Source organism: Mercenaria mercenaria, chromosome 6 (assembly GCF_021730395.1).
Source record: "Mercenaria mercenaria strain notata chromosome 6, MADL_Memer_1, whole genome shotgun sequence".
NCBI lineage: Eukaryota > Metazoa > Mollusca > Bivalvia > Venerida > Veneridae > Mercenaria > Mercenaria mercenaria.
Window position 1 is genome coordinate 54,861,961 of NC_069366.1, and position 19,261 is coordinate 54,881,221.

Below are 19,261 nucleotides of genomic sequence, written 5' to 3' on the forward strand. Positions count from 1 at the left end.
GTCCCGAGCATTTTGGAGCTATAGATAACCTTTTTTAGTCTTTCATGTCACAATGACCTTGACCTCCTGGTCCAAAGACTACACCAGTAATATAATAACCATAGGTCATTAAGTTTTATGGCCTTAGGCACAAGCAGTCTCCCACTGTTGATCAAAAACTGCTTTTAGTCTCAAGGTTACTGTGCCCTTGACCTACTGATTTCAAAAGTAATTAGGGTCATCTACTGACTTGTGAAATCTGAAAATCCTAGAGCAAATTGTTCTCCAGTTATTGATCTAAAAACCATTTTTCAGCTTAGAGGTCAATTTTACTGTGACCTATGACCCTAAATGTAATCGGGTTCATCTGATCATCCTGATGTGAAGTTTAAATTACTAGTGGCCTAAGCATTCTCAAGTTATTGATCAGAGACTGGTTTTAGCCTCAAGGTCTGTCAATTTGACCTTTGACGTACTGACCCCATAAAACAATAAAGGTCTTCTCCTGACACAGGCAAATTGTCCTAGGAAGTGTGACCAATATATGCCACATCATTTTCTAGCTATTGATCAAAAATCAAAGTGTCTGCTGATGAACTGACAGATAGACCAACATGAGTATAACAAGATAACCCCTGTTTTCAGAGGGCCATAAAAATGGCACCGATAGAATGCAATAAATTTCTCTCCCTTCCATTTCCTGACGATGTACCAGTGTGAAAAAAAAATGTTAACGCCATATAAAACAAGAGCACTGCCTTGCGGGTGCTGACGCTCATCTGATTTTTTTTGTATAATAGAAATATTGTCCTACCCATGATTTTCTAAGTCTAAAAAGGGCCATCATTCTTGCAAAAAGCAGGATAGAGTTATGTTTCTTGATGTACAGTGTCCACTTATGATGGTGAAAAACTGTTGCAAGTTTTAAAGCAATAGCTCTGATAGTTTATGAGGAAAGTTGACTTAAACATAATATTCAACCAATAAAAGGTTTTTTTCTAAGTCCAAAAGGGGCAATAATTATTGCAAAAAGCAGGAGGGAGTTATGTTGCTTGCTGTACAGGGTCAGCTTATGATGGTAAACAAGAGTTGCAAGTTTTAAAGCAATAGCTTTGATGGTTTAAGAGAAAAAGTTGACCTAAACATAAAACTTAACCAAGAAATCTATATTTTCTAAGTCCAAAAGGGGCCATAAATCTTGCAAAAAGCAGGATGGAGTTATGTTTCTTGCTGTACAGGGTCAGCTTATGATGGTGAACAAGTGTTGCAAGTTTTAAAGCAATAGCTTTGATAGTTTAGGATAAAAGCTGACCTAAACATAAAATTTAACCAAGAAAACTGATTTTCTAAGTCCAAAAGGGGCAATAATTCTTGCAAAAAGCAAGATGGAGTTATGTTTCTTGGTGTACAGGGTCTGCTTATGACGATGAACAAGTATTCCAAGTTTCAAAGCAATAGCTTTGATAGTTTAGGAGAAAAGTTGACCTAAACATAAAACTTAACCAAGAAATCTGATATTTTCTAAGTACAAAAGGGGCCATAAATCTTGCAAAAAGCAAGATGGAGTTATGTTTCTTGCTATACAGGGTCAGCTTATGATGGTGAACAAGTATTCCAAGTTTCAAAGCAATAGCTTTGATAGTTTAGGAGAAAAGCTGACCTAAACATAAAACTTAACCAGGCAACGACGACGCAGACGCCAACGCCGACAACCGCTCAAGTGATGACAATAACTCATAATTTTTTTTGAAAAAATCAGATGAGCTAAAAATTGTTCAGACAAAGAATCTTGAAATCTGAGAATGATCTCATAACTTGGCAATTTCAAGTATTGTACTATTCCACTGATTCTTAAGTGTACTGCATTGACTGTGTGTGTTTGTCACTTCATTTATGTAAAATAAATTTATTAAACAGTAACTCAAATAGTCTATAAAAGTTATATTTTTCCATCAATAACAATAAAATATACATATAAATATTGCATAGTAGAATGTTTTTTAAATTTCTTAACCAAAGATTACTGCTCAGTACCAGTAGTATCTTCTGCAGGACTGGAATGGTTTTCTTTTTCAACTTTATCATTTTGGTCCAACTGAGTTAATGTTTTAGAATCAGTCTTTGAATCAGACTGGTTTTCTGAGTCTGGAGCATTTACTTCCCCAGGTAAATCGGCTGCTGAATCAGGGGATGTAACTCCTGCAGAAGAATCTTCTCCTGGTGAATCTATGGCCTTTGACATTTCCATCACTGATGCTGATGGGGATAAAATATCTGGAAGAACTTCAACTTCTGGTTCCTCTTTTTCAGTTACAGTACTCTCGGCATTACTCTCCTCTAAAGAATCTTTTCCATCTGGAAGAACAACACAGTTTGAACATATTAACACTAAATAGAGTAAAGTCCAAAAGTAATGCTCCTTGAAAAGTTTTAAGCAAATATACATTTAATTGCAGTGTTGTTTTATATATTCCAGCCAAAACTTAAGTAGATTTACATAATTATGTAAACCATACCATTGTGTTTTTGTGCATTATTCCAGTTACGGAAACCACTTTTAACGAGTAACTAAATACTTGATCGAAAAAATAGGCCAGTACTCAAGTACCAAAATTGGCACTCGTTGCCATCCCTAACTATGACATGACATTCACCCTAGTTAAGTCATTTCAATGTGATTCCGCACTCCCTACCCTATTTGGAAAACATGACCTTTCTTTTGTTCCAATGTTGGTTTTAGATTCAAATACCTGGTTAAAATAAAAAGGTGCCTTCATCATCAATGTCCACCCTAGTGTTAATAAAACTATGTTACTACAGCAGTGGAAGCAAACTGGAAATTCTAACAAAAAGGTCACCTGTATACCAGATGAAACACAACCCACTCTACCCAAACAACTCATTCAATCTGTCCTGTGGTTTGTAACTTATGTCGAAGACAACAAAGCTCATATACAGATGAGAAAAAAAAATACAATGTTTGAAAAGTTACATACCTGATGGAGTTGTATCCTCTGACTGTAGGAATGCATCAAGAGCCTCTGGATCCTCGTCTATCTCTATTTCTGCCAGATCTAGCTTCTTCTCACTTTCTGGGGTACTCGGTAACCCTAAATATAGGTTAGAATACAGTTAAACCTGTATCGAAAGACACCTCGTTGGAAATGAGAAAAACTGTGAAGGTCTTTCAGAGATGGTAAAACTTGTTCATACAGGATGTTGTTTGACTCTATTTATGTCAATGTCAAATAAATCAAAAATTCTTTCCATCAAATTGCTCTGGGTTTGTTATTCACTTTGTCAAAGTGCAATCGAAAGTCACAGCAAGATAGGATCTGATACCTTAAAAAGAATTTAAACTCTATCATATATAACTGTAACATTTGTTTTCAAGAATATTCGGGAATTTCCTGAAAATGTGTTTCTAAAACCTGAAGAATTTCCCTAGCCAAGGTATAAATCTGTCCTACAATTATCTTCAGCTCATAATAGACAGTCTGAATCAAAAATATATTATTAAAATAAACTGTTTACTTGATGCTTATAGAGCAAGTCCTAAACAACACAACAGAGAAAAATGCAGTGTTAACAATTCCTTCAAGTGAAGATTGACCATTTCGAAGTAAAAGAGGAATCCATGGCTGATTGATTAAAAATTGCTACTTTCTACATCCTTTCCCCTAACAACTGTGGGTTGAACTTACAACTGTGGGTTGAACTAACAACTGTGGGTTGAAAACCTTGCCTGGTGTGCAGAATTCTTTCATGTGTGGAAGGCATACAGAAGACCTGTGGCTCTACTCCAGTATCCACCTGCGCATGAATTAATGACCAGAGGGACACCTGGGCTATTCTCCCAGCAATAAAAGCTGTAAAGTTGTCTAATAACCTAGAATTGTCTTCATGTGACTAAATTCAGCCAAAAAACAATCTCATAGTAAAAAGACTCATTCCTTTACAATCTCAGAATACTGATTTTTTGCTGTAATCACTTGAATGCAAAATAAGTCATTTACATACGCCCAGGTTTTCCATGTTTTTTAAAGTAGTCAACATCTTGGGCAAATTGTTCATCAAAGGCCACTTGTTTCTCGTGCAGCAGATGCTGTCTCTTCTTGTTAACCTGTTCCACTTTTTGTGCATGCTCTCTTGCTAACTGTACTAATACACAAATATATTACATAATAAATAGTTAGTTTGAAAAGCAAGACCATGAACAACAACAAAAGTGGAATGTTAATTCACACTGCAAGTTATGTTACAAAATATAATTACTAATCAAAAAGCTCACACAAACGCTTTTCTTATTGTTACTGAAACTTTAGACTATAAACATTGAGGGACTCAGATCATTTTATCCCTTATCATGCTGGACACGATTGATTCTGCCTTGGCGACCAGTGCAGATCATGATCAGCCTGCAAATTTGTGCAGTCTGATCATAATCTGCACTGTTTGCCATTCAGTCAGTAACTTTTTGGCATGCATCCCTTTTAACAGTTAAATGGTACTGTCCAAATTGAAAGATGTACAAGTTCATTATAGAAACTAGAGATGCTTTTGAGAAAAGCGCATGTCTCCCACAACTGCCCAAGGAAAAATGACTAGTTTCTCTGGATGGTCTAGACAAATGGCTGCCCAATGAAAAATGACTAGTTTCTCTGGATGGTCTAGACGGATGGATCCAATCAGTAATTCAAGGGCCATAATTCAAAAGTGCCTCAGCAGATTTGGCTAGTTATCGAACTTGGCCGAGATCTTATGGTCAAACACATTTTGTTCAAGTTTGGTGAAGATCTGATGAGAAATGTTCGACTTAGAGTGCAGACAAGCTTTGTGACAGACAGACAGACACACAGACAGACTGGAGTAAATCAATATGTCTCCCACACCACTCTGTGGTGGGAGACATAATTAAATAGGGTAAGCATAACCTATGCATTTCAGAAATCAGAGATAAACATTTTATGTTATGTTAAATTCTAAGTTAAAAAGTGGCATAGTTCTGTCAAAATTTAAACAGAGTTATGGGGATTGTTTCCCCTGGTGTAGACTTTGACAGTAAATAACTATTTTAAGATTCAAGTCAAAATCTTTGAGAATAACAGAGATATATGACTTTATCAAAAACTTTAACAAAAAAATTCTAAGTTAAAAAGGGGCATAACTCTGCCAAAATCAGAAGTTTTGATAGTAACAGATAAATTTGACTTTATCAAAAACTGTAATCAACGGCAACGCCAACGCCAGGGCGAGTGCAATAGCTCTACTTTTTCTTCGAAAAGTCAAGCTAAAAAATCAGTCAAATTTATTCAAATTGTGAACCGGTTTATCTTTTGTCTGTGTTTTTAATAATCATGTAATGACAATTAGTAAAATACCTTTAAAAGCTGAAAAAAACTTCAAGCGGTATGGTGTATGAATATACATTTGTAACCAAATTACAGAAACTTTAACCTTTAATTGCTAATTCACAAGGTGTAGAAGATTTTAATTACTGAAATGATCAAACTGATTGTAAATAATTGATGCACTACTGAACTACTGACTCACATCATTTGTTGTCTGAGGAGAAATGAGCCGCACCATGAGAAAACCAACATAGTGCATTTGCGACCAGCATGGATCCAGACCAGCCTGCGCATCCATGCAGTCTGGTCAGGATCCATGCTGTTCGCTTGCAAAGCCTATTGCAATTAGAGAAACCGTGCATGTGCAGGCTGGTCTGGATCCATGCTGGTCGCAAACGCACTATGTTGGTTTTCTCATTGTGCGGCTCAATTGATGTTATGTACACTATATCTCACTATGTTTTCAGAATAGTTGAACTTGATGATCTATACCAACCTTTATACCTCTGTAGTTCATGTTCTTTCTTCATTTTATAGACAGCCAGCTGTTTGTGGTGTGAGGCCACATTCTTCCTGAACTCCTGTTCTTCACAAAGATTTTCCAGGTGTACCAGAGCAGCTTCAACTTTATCATATTCTTCCTCAACCAGAGCTACAACAAACAATCTCATTACAATCTTGCAGGTTTTTTACTATTTCTAAAAATGAAAGACTTGTTTGTAATCAACTATATTAGCTAAATGCCCTTTCAAATGTTTCTTCATGTATAATTAGCTTAACCTTTAGCCTGCTGGTGGCAAGTGATTTTGCCTTTGCGACCAGTGCAAAACAAGATTAGCCTGCACATCTGTGCAAGCTGATCATGGTCTGCACTGTTTGCTATTCATTCTGTTAATTTTCAGTGAGTACCCCTTTGAATAATAAATGGTACTGCCCAAACTGAATGATGGACCAGTTCATTTTAGAAATTTAGCAGGGTAAAGGTTAATAACCTTTCTAGCGCTACTTATATATATCATAATAAGCTTCATGCTGTTTCCAGCATTATTTCATATTTTGCCCCCAAAAAATGATAATAAATTCATAGTGATAGTTTTCCTGGTTCATGTTGGAAGAAACAGTTTTCTGATCCTTCAATCTAGATTGAATCTAATAACATTTATATTAAGGCAATAATAAAAATTGTTTCTTTCTAGCAGTGTATTGTTATCCTTGAAAATATGCAAGAGCTGTCAGAGGAGACAGTGCGCTTGTCTGTTTCAATGCTTGTTAGGCATATCGGAAGAAACTAGAGTGATTAATACCCCCTGATGCTGATGATGATGTATGACAACAGTTTAAGTGTGAGTCAACAAAGAAAAGTTAAAGTGCATAAAAATATTAACCAGAATTTCTTAAAGTCATATGATGTGAGGGATGACTTGGAACAACTATTTTAAGTTTGAATAAGTCCAATCAATAATAACCAAGATAAAGTGGAAGTGCACAAAAAATCTAACCTAAAGTTCAAAGTAAAAAGAGGGCATAATCCAACAAATATCTGAGCCAGTTTTATGGACTTTGTGTCATATGGGCTGGTGATGATATATTGTATGACAATTCTTTTAAGCTGAAATCAAATCCATTGAGTAATATCAAGGGACAGAGCAAAAGTAGATCAAATCTTTAACCTGAAGCTCTACGTAAACAGGGGACATGATTTATACAAAATATTGTGTCAGAGTTATGGCCCTTGAGTCAATTGATGAGGGTGATGATAAGAAGCAACTATTTTAATTCCGAAGCAAATACATCAAACAATAACAGAGATAAAATGGAAATGCATAAGCTGTGGACAGTTACCCTTACCATGCTGGACATGATTGATTCTGCCTTTGCGACCAGTGCAGTTCATGATCAGCGACCAGTGCAGTTCATGATCAGCCTGCACATCAGTGCAGTCTGATCATGACCAGCACTGTTCGCCATTCAGTCAGTATATTTTTGGTAAGCACCCCTTTTAAAAGTCAATGGTACTGTCCATACTGAAAGGTGGACTAGTTCATTACAGAAATTTACCAGGATTAGGGCTAATGCGAATGCCAGGGTAGCTCTACTTTGTATTGTCAAGATAAAATATACTTTATACTTTTGCAGAAGATCTAGTTTAAGTCTAAGATGACTATAAATAACTGTTATGCACTATGATTTGTTGAGCATTTAATGAGCAATGGAAAAGCACTGTCAGGTAATAAATCAAGCGGCTCCCTTCAAATGAATGAACGTTTCTGAATAGGAAAATTAGATTTTGAAAGTACTGTATGCAGGCACATGCATAACACGTTAAAACTGCTATGTCCTGAATTTGACACTACAGGTGCTTACTGAAACATGTAACAATAAACTAAAAAAAAAATCCTACATGTATGTGTACATATAGCATGAACCTGAAATCTCTTTTTATTTTATGTCATTTATAATATACTACAAAATATATGCACACTGACCTAAAGAATCGGTGATGGTCTGTAGTTGGGAAATCAATGTTGGTAGACGTGATGCCTCATCGTGAAGTTTCATCAAAATCTCTGATTGTTTATCACAGTAGATGTACAAGTTGCCGATCTGAATATCTACATCCTGTAAGGTGTAACACACAGTAAAGGTGTATGGTCTTTGTAGTAAAAAATCAATATTTCACAAGACTTTTTTTTAAAGACATTTTTTGAGCCTCTCCTTAACATCTCCTTTTAACATCTTTTTTGAGATATTTTTCAGCCTCTTTTAGAACTTTAACAAATGGATTTTGTCCCCTCATAAACTGGCTCTGATAAATGCAGTCATGCCTTTGCTAAAAAAATTGCTTTTTCCCCAAGTTTGATAAAAAAAAATGTACAAATAATTTTTTATATTTCAGCCAAGACTCATAATAATTTAAACCAGAACATCACAAGCACAAGGCAATGTGTTCAATTTAGTCATTACTGAACCAGTTTCTACTGAAATGTAACATTTTCATAAAAAACACCACCTTTAAATCATGTTTGGCAAACAGACTCCTTCAAAATGCACTGATCCCCTTTCCCTTAAAAAGAGAGAAAGAACAATGCCATTTTCCTACAAAATCTTTAATTAATGACTTATTTTCCCCCAATTTTACCAGAACCTGTACCACCCCAAAAATCTGAAAAATCCCTGGCAGCCTAAATGGGACTGTAAAAATTTGTAGTTTGCAGCTACACCATATCACGTTAAGATAATTATACAAACAAACATGTTTATGTTAGTTTACACTGTAACACAGGTACTATGATGAAGTAACTGTTCATATTTTCAAATACGAATTTGGGTATTAGCCCTATATTATATCTAACTTGTTACCTTTTTTTAAGTATTTTATATAAAATGTAGTCACCTGTGCCCGTATTGAAGTTTCCTCTGAAAACCCATACAGATCTTTCCAGATATTCTCATTTCTGAAAAGAAATAGAGTCCCAGTTACAAATAGTAATCTAATGAGTATTACAAATGTTTCTGTACAGCCATTCAAACAAGTGAATGAAGTATTGCCATGCAATACAAAGTCCCCTACTGGAAGGCACCTAATTTTCTCTTCTGCAGTATAACGTAATGAACTGATATCTGTCAATGATGTATGAACAATATTGTACTTTATATACAATAAAATATAACAAAGCACCTGGATTAAAATTTGCATATATAAAAACGTACAGTTGTTTTCATTTGGAATATTTTTTTGGCCGATTATATGAAAAGTTATCATAAAAGATATTTATAGTAACAACAAAGTGAAATAAACAAAAAAAAAAAAAAAAAAAATCTATGAAATATAAGTCCACAAGAAACTCTTTACCAGTTGAGATAGATCAAAATACACCTAAAATTTGGATGTACCGTGCATGTTGTACCACAGAAAAGTGGTCTCAATTTTTCCCTATGGCCAGTAATAAAAAAATTACAATATAATCTATTTATAGTAGCAACAAAGGGACATAATTCTAAAAAAAGTGTGCCTCATAGTGGTGAACATTTCTGCCAAGTTACATCAAAATCCCTCCATGCATGAAGAAGAAATACTCCGGACAAAGTCATTCTTCAATTTGACCTTTAACCTCTAAGTATGACCTTCACCTTAGACCTAGAGCTGGGGCTTTGCGCACAACATTTGGTCTCATCCAGGGAAATGTTTGTGCCAACTGATATTTAAATCCTGTTTTGCATGACAAAGTTATACACCGGACAGGAAAAAAATCCTATTGACCTTTGATCTGTAAGTGTGACCTTGACATTTAAGATAGGGTTCTAGGTGTTGCGCATGACACGTCGTCTCATCATGGGGAACATTTATGCCAAGTAATATTGTAATCCCTTGATGGATGACAAAGTTCTGGACCGGACAGGAAAAAAACCCTATTGACCTTTGGCCTCCAATTGTGACCTTGACCTTTGAGCTAGGGGTCCGGAGTTTGCGCACGACATGTTGCCTCGTCATTAGGCACATTTGTGCTAAGTAATATCAAAATCCCTTCATGGATGGCAGAGTTATGGATGGGACAGGAAAAAAGCCCTATTGACATTTGACCCCCAATGGTGACCTTGACCTTTGAGCAAGGGCTCCGGCATTTGCACCGGACATGTTGTCTCATCATGGGGAACATCTCTGCTAAGTAATATTGAAATCCCTTAATGAATGACAGAGTTATGGACCGGACAGGAAACAGACCCTGTTCAATACCATGTTAACATTTGACTGCTAAGTGTGACCTTGACCTTTGAGCTAGGGGTCTGAAAGTTGTGCATGACACATCGTCTTATTATGAGGTACAATTGTGCCAATTGATATTAAAATCCCTTCATAGATGGGGGAATTATGGACTGGACAGGAAAAAAGCCCTATTGACCTTTGACCTCAAATTGTGACCTTGACCTTTGAGCTAGGGGTGCAGGTTTTGCGCAAGACATGTCGTCTCATCATGGGGAACATTTGTGCCAAGTTATATTAAAATCCCTTCATGGCTGAAAGAGTTATGGACCAGACACGAAACAGACCCTGTTCATGCCATGTTAATATTTGACTGCTAAGTGTGACCTTGACCTTTGAGCTAGGGGTCTCAAAGTTGTGCATGACACATCATCTTATTATGAGGTACAATTGTGCCAAGTGATATTAAAATCCCTTTATGGATGGGAGAGTTATGGACCGGACAGGAAAAAAGCCCTGTTGACCTTTGACCTCCAATTGTGACCTTGACCTTTAAGCTAGGGGTTCGGGTTTTGCGCATGACACGTCGTCTCATCATGGGGAACATTTGTTTCAAGTAATATTAAAATCCCTTCATGGATAAAAAGAGTTATGGACCGGACACGAAATTGCCGACGGAATGACGGAAAAGCGCATTCCTATAGTCCCCGAAACTGGTTTTCAACCAGTAGGGGATTAATAAAGACAGATTTTTACCTGCCCTGGATGACTAACTTTAGTTTGCAGATCTGTCTAAAAACTCGAGCATCCTTTGAAAACTCCAAACTGTCAAATCATTATAAATAATTACATGTTTCCAATGTTCAGAAATATTTCAGGATTTCCAGTGTTGTAAATAATATCAAAAGGCTGTTCAAATGAATTCTAGTTGTTCTGCTTTCCCTTAACTCAAGTTAACTGTGATCAGCTAACTTTTTCAGTTGATTAGCATATAATTATGACATATGAAAGATATTTAGAAGAATTTCAATATTAAATAAATGCCAACAATGTTTTAAAACACATGACATATTTTTTTCAACTGATACACTGTAAGATATCATAGTAGAAGAAATTCAACATAAAATCAATATTAAAAATGTTTTAAAACATACGATATTTAATAATTTATGTGATATTATATGAACAATTACAGAAAAGATATTTACTTGTGCAAAATTTCAGCCCCGGCATCGTAATTGACTGTGGAAGTAAACTGAAACTGGTTGTCAGGAAGTTTTCCCTTCTCAGGTGACACTGTAAGTGATTTCAGACTGAAAAAACAAGTAAACTTTTTTTTTCTAAGCAGTGTACATTATTCAATTATTGACTCTTCAGCCATTGAATATGATGTCATATTCACCAGAAGAGGTCAATATTGCCCTCTTCCGGTGAATATCGTATCATATCCAATGGTTCAGAGTCAATAACTGTTTTATTATATGGGTTCAGGTTTAAGATTAAGTAACAAATATTTGTTGCTTGAAAGTTACAATAAATAACTTCCATTCTATTTCTTGAGTCATGTTTAATGGGGAAACCCCACCTGCCATTAAACATGAAATATATTTTGAAAGATGATGAGCGGTTTTGGCCAATGAAATTTAGGTTATTTTTAGAACATTTAATAAAAGGTATTATTAAAGACAGCAGTCAGCCCAATAAGCTCAGCAGGTGGAGCACAAGGGGTTGCAAGTTCAATACCCAAGGATGGCACTTATTCTCCCGTTGATTTCGACAGCTTTTTATGGCTGTTGTCATTCATCCCTATCGCATGTAGATTTCAGGGGTTTTTTTTCAGGCCAAACTGGGACCGAAGTTCAGCCAAATTCCTTTCACAAAAAAGTATCTCTTCCATATTTTGACAAAAACTCTTGGCGCACGCACCAACACTACAAAATGAAACTATCAACACCCCTTAACAAAATACTGTAACAAAAGATTTGGATAGATTGGGGCAAGATTTGGGATTTTCATGCAGCCAATTTTTACAGATCCGTACCTCCAGACAGGACTGTTAGGTGTTAACTGGGGGTATGAACTATAAAGACTCAAATTTTATGTGAATATTAATTAATAAATCGTATATGATCTTTTTTTTTCAATAAAATTTAAAATGTTAATAACCCTAAATATCTGGGAAATGGAGGTCCGTACCCCTGAAATAAACCTAATCACAGGCACTGGTCTAGTGTATTTTATTTCTCAACAAGAGCTGTCTCCATAGGATGACACATGCCCCCGATGGCACTTTAAATGAATAGTTATGGCCGATGTTCGAGTTTAGGACCTTTGACCTACGGAGCTGGGTCTTGCGCGCGACACGTTGTCTTACTGTGTCACACATTTATGCGTAGTTATTTTAAAATCCATGCATGAATGACAAAGATATGGACCGGACACGCCCATCAATGCACTATCATGAAAAAAGACCTTTAACATCTAAGTGTGACCTTGACCTTTGAGCTACGGACCTGGGTCTTGCGCACGACACGTCGACTTACTGTGGTTCACATTCATGTCAAGTTATTTGAAAATCCATCCATCGATGACAAAGATATGGACCGGACACGCCCATCAATGCACTATCCCTTAATGTCCAAGTGTGACCTTGACCTTTGAGATACGGACCTGGGTCTTGCGCGCGACACGTTGTCTTACTGTGGTACACATTCATGCCAAGTTATTTGAAAATCCATCCATCGATGACAAAGATATGGACCGGACACGCCCATCAATGCACTATCCCTTAATGTCTAAGTGTGACCTTGACCTTTGAGGTACGGACCTGGGTCTTGCGCGCGACACGTCGTCTTACTGTGGTACACATTCATGCCAAGTTATTTGAAAATCCATCCATCGATGACAAAGATATGGACCGGACACGCCCATCAATGCAATAACCTTTAATGTCTAAGTGTGACCTTGACCTTTGAGCTACGGACCTGGGTCTTGCGCGCGACACGTCGTCTTACTGTGGTAAACATTCATGCCAAGTTATTTGAAAATCCATCCAATAATGACAAAGATATGGACCGGACACGAAAAATGCGGACAGACCGACAGTTCAAAAACTATATGCCTCCCTTCGGGGGCATAAAAATCCCTTTTTTCACACAAATATACTGCTTATACATTAGTCAAATGAATAAAACATCAATGACCAAAAAAACCGTATCACTGTTCACAGACATTAACAAGATGAACTATGCGAGAGTACACTTGAAGCCTCTACATGTAAGATCTCACTTACAAAACATTTAAGGTTTAGCAGTATATCACAAAACAACAGATTTTTTAGTAAATGAACAGCATCTTGACACACAACTTATCTGTCCAATACATGTTTTACTGTTCTGTCCCACAGAGTTGGATACTAAAATTATTCAAAATGTGTTGTCACCCTGTAAATAAGAATGCCATTTGTAAAGAAATAAATGTAAACAATTGTCAAAAACGATGTATTGCCTACTTACGTAAAGTTTAAACTCTCGCACAATGTTGCAAATGCATCAAAACGAAGACATGCAACAGCTTTTTGAAAATGGTGAGTTTTTAAAGGCGCTGAACTGTCCAGAAGTGTGGCCCCTTCAAGCAGTCCCTTTCCGGAATTCAATAAATATATGCGTAAATTGACAATGGTTTTGTAAAATAATATAAATGTTTTATATGCTGTTAAATTTTCATGTAAAACAATGCTTTCTTTCTATGATTTGATGACGTTCGAACTTTTTTCTCCGAAACATGGACCTATACCTTAAAGGCTTCCCAAAATACTAGACTGACCCCATAAATTACTTCGAAATACACATAATAAGTCTCTGCAAACAAAATGTTTCAGTTATCTTTTCCGGTAAGCAGACATGATCATGGTTTTATTACTTCATTTGGCAAGCTGAAACCGCTGGGGATAACTGAAATATTTTGTTCGTAGTGACCTGTACTATAAATTTTGAATCAATTTATGGGGTAAGTCTTGTATTTAGAGAAGCTTTAAATGTTTAGAAAGTGCGACTGCTTTTAGAGGCTGCAAGTGTATAAGGGGAAGAGCAAATAAGGACTGCATTAGTGAAGCCAAGATTGAAAGCTTAAATGCTTAAATATGTGTGCAATACTGTTAAAGTCCATTTTGCAATTCAAAAGTAGAGTGCTTGAAGAATTTGTATTGAAAATTTCAAAGTGATTCGTTAATTGGTTCAGAAAATATGACCTTTCAAAGTTGAAGAAAACCCTGATAAATGGCCTTTATAGTGTGACATTTATTTTTTCATGAAATTAAATAGTGAAATAAAAAATAATTATCTTAACATTCAACATAAACTTTTTGTTCTAGTTGCAAGGTAGGAGCCATGATTTATAAGATAACAGTACTCATGCTTATTAAAACCTTGTATATACTTTTTCACAGCTTTTATGAAAACAAGAGGGCCATGAAGGCCTTGTATCGCTCACCTGACCTATTGACCTAAAGATCATCAAGACAAACATTCTGACCAAGTTTCATTAAGATATGGTCATAAATGTAGCCTCTAAAGTGTTAACTAGCTTTTCCTTTGATTTGACCCAGTGACCTAGTTTTTGACCCCACATGACCCAGATTCAAACCTGACCTAAAGATCATCAAGATTAACATTCTGATTAAGTTTCATGAAGATACAGTCATAAATGTGGCCTCTAGAGTGTTAACAAGCTTTTCCGTTTAATTTGACCTAGTAACCTAGTTTTTCACCCCACCTGACCCAAATCTGAACTTGACCTATAGATCACCAAGATAAACATTCTAACCAAGTTTCATTAAGATAAGGTCATAAATGTGGCCACGACAGTGTTAACAAGCTTTTACTTTGATTTGACCTGGTTACCTAGATTTTGACTCGACCTGACCCAGATTTGAACCTGACCTATAGATAATCAAGATTAACATTCTGACCAAGTTTCATTAAGATATGGTCATAAATGTGGCCTCTAGAGTGTTAACTTGCTTTTCCTTTGATTTGACCTGGCGACCTAGTTTTTGACCCTACATGACCCAGATTCAAACTGGACCTTAAGATCATCAAGATTAACATTCTGACCAAGTTTCATGAAGATATAGTCATAAATGTGACCTCTATAGTGTTAACAAGCTTTTCCTTTGATTTGACCTGGTGACCTAGTTTTTGACCCCAGATGACCCAATATCAAATTCGTCCAAGATTTTATTGAGGGTAACATTCTGATTAAGTTTCATTAAGATTGGGCCAAAATTGTGACCTCAAGAGTGTTAACAAGCTTTTCCTTTGATCTGACCTGGTGACCTAGTTTTTGACCCCAGATGACCCAATATCAAACTCATCCAAAATTTTATTGAGGGTAACATTCTGACCAAGTTTCATTAAGATTGGGCCAAAATTGTGGTCTCTAGGGTGTTAACAAGCTTTTCCTTTGATTTGACCTGGTGACCTAGTTTTTGATCCCTGATGACCCAATATCGACCTTGTCCAAGATTTTATTGAGGGTAACATTCTGACCAAATTTCATTAAGTTTGGGCCAAAATTGTGACCTCTAGAGTGTTAACAGTCAAATTGTTGACGACGGACGGACGACGGACACAGGGCGATCACAAAAGCTCACCTTGAGCACTTCGTGCTCAGGTGAGCTAATAAAAGTGAAGCCAAAACATCAATTTTTGCTTCTCTTACAAAACAAATCATATTAAGAGTCTATTTTGCAGTAAATGCTCATAAATATTTTTTTGAATAGCAGACAGACTTACCTTTTAACCCTTAGCCTGCTGCAGGCGAATTTAACAGCCTTTGCAAACAGCTTGGAACCAGATCAAACGCCGATTAAATCGGCGTCTGATCAGGTTCCAAGCTGTTTGCTACTCTGTCAATATTTCTTCCAATTTTGGAGCAAATTGAATGAACTTTACAATTTTAGCTGACGACATTTCCAGCAGACGACAATTTATCTAGCATGCTAAGGGTTAAAGAAACTATCTTGTTTTTGTATTCAACACTACATGGTAAATCAAAGCATTCATCCAAAGAAAGATAAATTTTGTCCCAACAGTAACGGCTGAAGGGTAACCCTTTCATATTGCATATTAATCAAAACAAACCAGAGCTTTTAATGTATTAACCTGCCTAAAAACTTCCCTTTATCCATGCTTAGATATATTCATTTCCACTGGAGATATATGACATCAAGTTTTATGAACAGATCACATAAAAATTGTGTCCCAACAGTAAGTTTTTTGTCCCAACAATAATGGTGGCATTTTCTGCATCTACTTTTATTCCAAGGATTATCTAAACATATGTATCATTTTTATCTTAATGTCCTTACAGTTGAGAAATACATTTCATAAGATTTGTTTATTGCAATTGATGTACTGAGAAAAACATTGTAAATCAGTATGTCATTAGGTACACAATTCCAGGAATTGAAAATGAAAGTAAGATTTTCTTGGCACTGCATGCTAACTGGTTAGAACCAGTGATGTATAGTTTAAAGCTACTCATGTCAAGTATTTACCACAGTATTTATTGAAAAATACAGCTTTACCAAAGGCCACTGTTAGCCGTTACTGTTGGGACAAATCTACAACTTTGACTTCTAGGGAACCTGAATATTCTCTTAGTAGAGCTGATGTAACAGCCAAGTTTTCCCTTTGTCAGTAATCTTTCCCCAGGGAAAAAACTGACTAGTCAATTCTTTCCCCCAGTCAGTTTTTCCCCCTTTGAAATTAGTTTTTCAGATAGGGGAATAAACTGACTAGTTACTACTAACATCCGTTTCTTTCAGTATTCTTATTAGGGGTACAAGTGTCTGTTTACTTTCCATTTAAATTTCTGATGAAATAGGTATTATTTTTCATTCAAATAAACCTTTTAGTTTCTTTTTTTTGTAACATTAATCAATGTTTTTTTGTTTCTTTTTGTCAAATCAAATTTCTTAAAGTGGCATTATGAAAATCTAATACTGCATATAGTGTGTTTTGGGTGAGTGTTCTACAAAAGCAATATTCGGCTGCTGTGCAATTAGATGTGTTAAATTAACGATAATGCCGCATTAGTATTTGAAGATGATGCTTTAAAAATAAAGAAATCGGATAGATGAAATAATAGATATTTTTTCAGTCTTCTGTGCAATGATCTCCCTTACCTGAAAATGAAAATTTCTGAAGTAGAAGGGAAGCAACTCCTGCTTGCAGTTTGACGTTTTTTGAAAAGACTGCCCCAGTCAAAATAATTTGTTTGTTTTGTTTGTTTTGGGTTTAACGCCGTTTTTTAACAGTATTTCGGTCATGTAACGGCGGGCAGTTAACCTAACCAGTGTTCCTGGGTTCTGTACCAGTATAAACCTGTTCTCCGCAAGTAACTGCCAACTTCCCCACATGAATTATCAGATGTGGAGGACTAATGATTTCAGACACAATGTCGTCACAATGGCGGCAAACTGATGAAACACAGCAAAATAGTGTATAAAAGTTGAAAATTACCATAAATTCTGTGCAAATAATTAGTTCTAAATCTGTTCCATATTCTATTTGTTCTGCAGCAAAAATATGGTCAAAGCAGCTTATATAACTTGTCTGAGCACGAAGTGCATGCTCAGAAGTAAGGGTACACGCCAAAACAAGATTGCGAATGTGTTTCTAGGCGCTTATTTTTACAAGTTTTTCATCACAAAGTGATATTTATGAGGGTATATATATGGTTCATTTGACCCATATGTACATGTCTTGTTATGGGTCAATTGGACCAGCCTGGTTCTAATGAACCACCATGGTGCAAACAGGCCATCTCTCTGACCTGTTGACCCTTCTTGTATTGGAAACTTGTATTGGTCTTCCTTTGTTAATTAGCCTGTTATGCTGTAGTTTCGATCCCCTTAACATTTCCTTCTGCGCATGCGCATTAACAAAGACATGTGCGAGGGTCAAAATTAGGTCAAAGTATATTTTGGGCATTCCTTCAAAGATATAAATAGCTTAAAACACAAAGAAATATAAAATATATAAATTATGCATACATAAAACCAGCCATGTCATCGGTCTGAATCACTAAAAAGCTTTCTTGTTAATTCGCACCCTCTGAATGCATATGTGTTGAAAGTCTTGTTTAACGTGAAAAATTAGTATTTACCGCACAGTTCACTTTGTTCATTCCATCCTGAAGCCACTTGTATGTAGAATTGTAAAATAACGATGTACAAACTGGAAAGTGTAACTTTTTAAAAACACATGTCAACTGGATGATTAGTTTCTGGACGAAGAAATTAGTTTTAGGCACTGCAGCCTTATTTCGTTTGACCCTCTATAAGACACCAATTAGTTGGTTGAAAAATTGAAAATACTGGCATTATGATTATGCAACAAAATGTATTATTAATTTAATTAAATAAGATTCAAAGCAAAATCAAGAAATTTAGAGTCAAAAGAGCAGGTGCGCGAACAATTGCATGACCCAACAACTCGCGAAAACATCAGCCGCTCGCCTCATTTTGCATTAAAAATGGCGGACCAGTAAGTATGAATTTAACGGTAATATACGGGGTTTTTGAAAGGGAAGCAACTACCGGCTGAAAAATCAATACACACCTGCCAGAGTACGGTTGCGTGGAAGAAAGTTTAGTGAAAATTAAATGGAAACTGATGTCTTGGCTGATGTCAGATGCGTCTCGTGCGTTATTTCGGAAAATGCTATGGGATCGAAACCACAGGAAGGGTCGAATTGACAAGAAGCAGGCATATCCCAGGCTACATGAAACCCCAATTTGGCCGTCTCTCAGGCTTGGTAAATAAATTGTGCGAAATCTACCGCTTTGTTGAAAAAAATAACGAAATACCTTCCAGATATATCCTCCTGGACGTTTCTAAAAGTGCCTTTGAGTGATTTTAAAATACTCATTTTCCTTCAGTCCCACTTCAATCCGCCATGTTTACATCACGTGACTGTCATGTGTTTTTTTATTTGTTGAACCCAAATGATTTAAAACACTAACAAGACAGTAAAAAATCGGGTTTCTCTTAAATTTTAGCGACAAGAAGCGACACAGTTCAATTCAGTTAAATTCAATATTCATTTATTGTCGGTAAAAAAATTTGGACAATTAACAAAGGAAGGGTCAAGGGTTAATGATCCTTACCTCAAGAATCTGACACTAGATCATCAGTAGATGTACGGATCGGTACCTTTAAAC

At 36.1% G+C, this 19,261-nt stretch overlaps 1 protein-coding gene across 1 annotated transcript; it reads right to left on the bottom strand.

Moving 5' to 3' along the window:
* Positions 1–1,905: 1,905 nt before the first annotated feature.
* LOC123548843 (uncharacterized) lies at positions 1,906–19,051 on the bottom strand. The gene is made up of 8 exons (XM_045336423.2): positions 18,908–19,051; positions 11,241–11,345; positions 8,725–8,785; positions 7,817–7,949; positions 5,827–5,982; positions 4,000–4,140; positions 2,976–3,089; positions 1,906–2,334 (listed from the first exon to the last, which is right to left on the bottom strand). Exons 1-8 carry the CDS (start codon positions 18,967–18,969, stop codon positions 2,000–2,002), a joined length of 1,107 nt encoding a protein of 368 aa, XP_045192358.2. The 5' UTR covers positions 18,970–19,051; the 3' UTR covers positions 1,906–1,999.
* Between the last annotated feature and the right edge of the window lie 210 nt (positions 19,052–19,261).

Bases quoted from the DNA above. Each gene is read 5' to 3' on its own strand.
- LOC123548843 (XM_045336423.2), bottom strand. From the start codon at position 18,969: ATGAGTATTTTAAAATCACTCAAAGGCACTTTTAGAAACGTCCAGGAG. The intron at 5,983-7,816 runs GTCAGTGTGCAT...TGTTTGTTGTAG, and splicing joins GACCATCACCGATTCTTTAG to CTCTGGTTGAGGAAGAATAT. The intron at 2,335-2,975 runs GTATGTAACTTT...TTGTTCTTCCAG, and splicing joins AGAGGATACAACTCCATCAG to ATGGAAAAGATTCTTTAGAG.